The 5,699-nt window shown below is 37.8% G+C and overlaps 1 protein-coding gene across 1 annotated transcript; it reads left to right on the top strand.

Annotated features, from left to right (window-relative positions):
* The first annotated feature begins 2,893 nt into the window (after nt 1-2,893).
* LOC142182537 (uncharacterized) lies at nt 2,894-4,811 on the top strand. The gene is made up of 2 exons (XM_075256770.1): nt 2,894-3,061; nt 3,554-4,811. The coding sequence occupies exon 2, from the start codon at nt 3,562-3,564 to the stop codon at nt 4,594-4,596; it is 1,035 nt and encodes a 344-aa protein (XP_075112871.1). The 5' UTR covers nt 2,894-3,061; nt 3,554-3,561; the 3' UTR covers nt 4,597-4,811.
* Nucleotides 4,812-5,699: the final 888 nt, after the last annotated feature.

The following is a 5,699-nucleotide window of genomic DNA, read 5'->3' as shown; positions in this document are numbered from 1 at the left end:
TACCATGCTGAGCAACAATAAATTGGCTCTGGTCTCAAAACCTGTAAGAGCAACCAAACACGACCGATAAATGCGGTCCACCACAAGAGAATCTCCCACAGGAGTAGAAACATAAACATGGGAACTCAAAGAATCCCGAGGTACACCCAAATACGGAGAAAAATAAGAAGGCACATAAGAGTAAGTGGAGCCTGGATCGAATAGAACCGATGCATTTCTATGACAAACCAGTATAATACCTGTGATGACTAAATCAGAGGCAACAGCCTTGGTATGGGCAGAAAGGGCATAGTATCTGGCCTAGCCTCCCCCTCTAGGGCGACCTCTACCTCCCCAACCCCCACCTCTAGCTGGTTGAGCAGGTGGGGTAGCAACTGGAGCTGTAACCATAGCCTGAGAACTCTGTGGGGCACCCTGTGGCTGAGAAGTCTACGGAGGTACACCCCTCCCAAGTCTGGGGCAATCCCTCACCATATGGCGTATGTCACCACACTCAAAACAAGCTCTGGGAGGACGTGACGATTATGACTGGCTCGGGCCAGGTCTGCTAGACTGACCTCTGAAAGCAGCCCACGCAGGAAGCACGCTAGAAACCGGAGGTGCATAATAAGGCTCCTGAGGCCTAGGAGGGACTGGAATACCACTGACTGCTGGAAGAGCTGAATGAACAGGGTAACTCATATAACCCCTACCATGACGACCTGCAGCTGGGGCACGAGCACCAGAATAATGGCCCGACTCTCGAAACCTCTTGGTCTCCCTCTCCTCTCTCTCCCTAGCATGCATACCCTCAATCTTAATAGAAATTCTCACCACCTGCTGATAAGAAATATCCATCTCCAACTCACGAGCCATGCTAGACTTGATGTTGGGAATAAGCCCCTCAATAAACCGGCAAACCCTCTCGCGAACAGTAGAAACTAAGGCTGGTGCATGTCTAGCCAAACTAGTGTAACAGACAGCATACTCTGAGACAGTCATAGCACCCTGGCGCAAATGCACAAACTCTACGCGCCATGCGTCCCTAAGGCTCTGAGGAACATACTCTCTCAGGAACAGATCTGAAAATTGAGTCCAAGTCAGTGAAGCAGCCTCATCCGGACTGTCTAACTCGTAGGTGTGCCACCACTCATAGGCAGCTCCTCGAAGCTAGAAAGTAGTGAAGGAAACCCCGTTTGACCTAATATAACTATGGTACGGAGAATGCGGTAACACGCGTCTAGAAATCCCAGAGCATCATCCGATGATAGACCACTGAATACAGAAGGCTTGTACTTCTTGAACCTCTCAAGCCTCAGCTGCTCATCCTCGGAACCACTGCCCTGTCCTCGGGCTGATCTCAGATTACAGGTTGTACAAGAATAATCTTAGGGACCTGCTCAACATGCACTCGCTGCTCAAGAGTGCGGGCGGCGGGAGTCTGTTCTCCTCCCCCAGCCTGAGATGTAGATGTAGCAAGGGGAAGCAACCCTCCCTGAGCTAGAGTGGTGTACATGCTCATGACTGTGCAAGAGTCTCCTGGAGAGCTGGAGTAGTAATAGCAGTAGGCATATCAGGTGCTTGGACTCCGGCTGGAACTGCTGGTGGCACCTCGGTGGCAGCTCGCATGGGTGCTCTTGCTGCACCACGTGCGTGTCCTCGGTCTCTACCCCGGCCCTAGCCTCTAATGGCTGCAGTAGGGGGTGTGGGTGCCTGATCGTCTCGGGTACATGTGTCCTCACCATCTGTGAGAGAATAGAAGACAGAAGTTTTGAGTTGTGATATCAAAAATCTCGCACGACAAGGAAATCAAATGAAGTGGAATTTTCCTAACAATTACATAGCCTCTCGCAGATAAGTACAGACGTCTCCGTACCGATCCGCAAGACTCAAATAAACCGGCTTGTGATTCATGACTCCTATGAACCTAGAGCTCTGATATCAACTTGGGCCAAAAGTGTTTTTTTGGCCAAAAGTACTTTTGACCAAAAATTGAGGTGTTTGGCCAAGCTTTTGGAAGAAAATAAAGTGCTTTTGAGAAGAAGCAGTTTTGGAGAAGCAGAAAAAAGTAGCTTCTCTCCAAAAGCGCTTTTCTGATAAGCACTTTTGAGAAAATACACTTAGAAGCAGCTTTCAAAAGCTTGGCCAAATACTATTTACTGCTCAAAAGTGCTTTTCAAATTAATTAACCAAACACAAACTGCTTCTCACAAAAAGTATTTTTTAGAAAAGTACTTTTGAGAAAAACATTTCTCAAAATAAACTGATTTTAGAAGCTGCCAAACGGGTTATTAGTCTTTTTGTTGTGGTGCCACCGTGGTTACTTCTTATTTTTACTTTTTGCCTAAAACAAACATATATGTGATTGTCATTTGACTTTTTCAGGGAACTTGAATTGTACACACTACACGATACAAGCTTTTTGGTCAATCTTTTGAAAAAATAAATCTACTATTTGATTATTTTAATATTTCAGAATTATAAAAAGATATTTTATAGATTTAACAATAATTTTATATTTTAATTAAATTATAACAAGATCAAAATCATTAAAAAAATTACGAAACGGAAGATATTAATTGCTGAGAACTTACTTGCCTTTGGAATTTTATGTGTACCATAACTGCTGTCTGAATTGTCACGGAGAGGTGGGAGAAAGAATACGAAAAGAACGTGACTTTTGGTTGTATTTACAGAAGTGACTTTTGGATTCTAAAAAGCAAATACATAAGGGGAAAAAAGATAAAATTGTTACGATGAATATCACATTATGGTGGATGTCTACTCTTCTTCCATGATCTTTAGCTAAAATGCTTAATGACATAATTTGTATGTTCAATGACATATTCCATGACATATTTTCTTCACTTTTTATGCCTATATAAAGGTCTTGTAATAGATAGGAAAAATACACAATTGAAGAAGAAATAAGAATCTCTCTTCCTCTCTTTCTCTCTATATCTCTTAGTTTGTTTTTGCTTGTTCTATATTGTTATTTTGGGTTATATTTCATAACACGTTATCAGCACGAAGCTCTAATTTTATTCTTAACTCCAGCTAAGTTGAGCCATATTTTATTGAGGTATGTATCATTATAATCATTTTATTTATGGCAGTACATATATCATATGCTTAATTCTTACAACCTAAATTTTTCTTTGCAATTTTTGATAATTTACATCATTCATGTTGTTGTTCCCTTTTTCATATTTTTGTTTATCATGTTGTTTTTCACACCTCACACAATACCATTAAAAAAAAATGTATGCATATGTATGTAGTGTATACATTATCTAGTCACTGCAACTAATAAAACGTTAAATTCTATATATATATATATATATATATATATATATATATATATAAAACGTTAAATTCTATATATATATATATATCAATAATATAAAGTGAAATGAAATAATATATAGTTTCTATTTTATGGCATGAATAAAATGAAATAGTAGATTGCTAACATGATATAGCTTTATTTTCATTTGTTTTACCTTAATCGATTTGTTTCATTAATTGTTTATTATTATAATTATTTCTCTAACTTATTCATCTTTTATGATAGTTTTCACTATGTCAAATTTATCAAAACTTGAATTTGTGGCACTTGACATCACCGGAAAGAACTATTTATCATGGGTCCTTGATGCTGAAATTCACCTCGACGCTAAAGGTCTTGGAAATACGATTATACAAGGAAATGAAGCATCAAATCAGGATAAAGCGAAAGCCATGATTTTCCTTCGCCATCATTTACATGAAGGGTTAAAAACTGAATATTTAACAGTAAAAGATCCACTTGAATTATGGATTAATTTGAAGGATCGATATGACCACCTAAAACTTACGGTATTACCAAAAGCTCGGTATGAGTGGATACATTTAAGGTTGCAAGACTTTAAAACTGTAAGTGAGTATAATTCTGCTATCTTTAAAGTAAGTTCTCTATTAAAATTATGTGGAGACACTATCACAGATGAGGACTTATTGGAAAAAACATTTTCTACTTTTCACGCTTCAAATGTGGTGCTACAACAACAATACCGTGAAAAAGGTTTTAAGAAATATTCTGAGTTAATCACATGCCTACTTGTGGCTGAGCAGAATAATACTCTATTAATGAAAAATCATGAAGCCCGTCCTACTGGGTCAGCTCCATTTCCGGAAGTGAATGCTATAGCAACATATGATAAGTTTGAAAGAAAACAAAATAATTACCGTGGTCGTGGACATGGTCATAAACGTGGACGTGGCAGGGGGCGAAACAATTATCGTCATTATGGTGGAAATAAATTGGAGAACAATAAGGGTTCTCAAATTAATCATTCAAAAGGTAAAGCTAGTATGTGTCACCGATGTGGTATGAGAGGTCATTGGGCGCGCATTTGTCGTACGCCAGAACATTTTGTCAAACTTTATCAAGCCTCCCTCAAGAAAAAAGAAAATAATGTGGAGGCACACTTGACCTTTCAAAATAATAATGATGAAGCAGGTCCCTCAAATAAATATGATTCTAAGGCACATCCTGCATATAAAGATGATGATTTTGAAGGCCTAACAAATATTACTCATTTAGAAGTTGGAGACTTCTTTGAGGATATTGACTGAAGAATGAATCATCTTACTGGGGAATGAAGTTATAAAAGTTGTTATGTTTATGTTTGCAACTAGTTTATTTTTTCTTGAGTGTATTTTCCTAATGCATCATGTATTGCTAGTTTCTATATTTCTAATGTATTTCTTAATGTTTTTTTTTGCTTGTCTTTCATATTTCTTATGATGTATTATTTGTCTTTTTTATGAAGAATATGAAAATTCCACAGTCTTCAGTTGGACTCAAGATTAATAAAGATGATATATGTCTTTTGGATAGTGCTACAACACACACTATTTTAAAAGATAAGAGATATTTCTCTTATTTGGTAATGAAAGAAGCGAATGTTAATACAATATCCGGTAGTACAAGATTAATTGAAGGTTCTGGAAGAGCCAATTTATTACTACCAGGAGGAACAAATTTGGCTATTGATGAAGCATTATATTGTAGTAAATCTCAAAGAAACTTATTAAGTTTCAAAGATATTCGCCAAAATGGCTATCATATTGAGACTACAAATGATGAAAAGATTGAATATCTTTATATTACTACAATAACGTCCGGTAAGAAATATGTGCTTGAAATGTTACCCGCTTTTTCCTCCGGCTTATACTACACAAGTATTAGCAGGATTGAAACACATGTCGTAGTAAACAAGAAGTTTACTAATCAAGATAATTTTATTATTTGGCATGACCGGTTGGGCCATCCTGGTTCTAATATGATGCGTAAAATAATTGAGAATTCACATGGACATGCAATGAAGAATCAGAAAATTCTTCAATTTAAGGAATTCTCTTGTGCTACATGTTCTCAAGGAAAATGAATTATTAGACCATCAACTATTAAAGTTAGGATGGAATCCCCTGCATTTCTGGAACGTATACAAGGTGATATATGTGGGCCCATTCACCCTCCATGTGGACCATTCAAATATTATATGGTTTTGATAGATGCATCTACAAGATGGTCACATGTGTGCTTACTATCAACTCGCAATATGGCATTTGCGAGATTGTTGGCTCAAATAATAAAGCTAAGAGCACAGTTTCCAGATTATGCAATTAAGACAATCCGTCTTGATAATGCTGGTGAGTTTACATCCCAAGCCTTT

Source organism: Nicotiana tabacum, chromosome 7, assembly GCF_000715075.1.
Source record: "Nicotiana tabacum cultivar K326 chromosome 7, ASM71507v2, whole genome shotgun sequence".
In the NCBI taxonomy this organism is placed as follows: domain Eukaryota; kingdom Viridiplantae; phylum Streptophyta; class Magnoliopsida; order Solanales; family Solanaceae; genus Nicotiana; species Nicotiana tabacum.
This window is presented reverse-complemented; position numbering and strand designations above follow the sequence as displayed.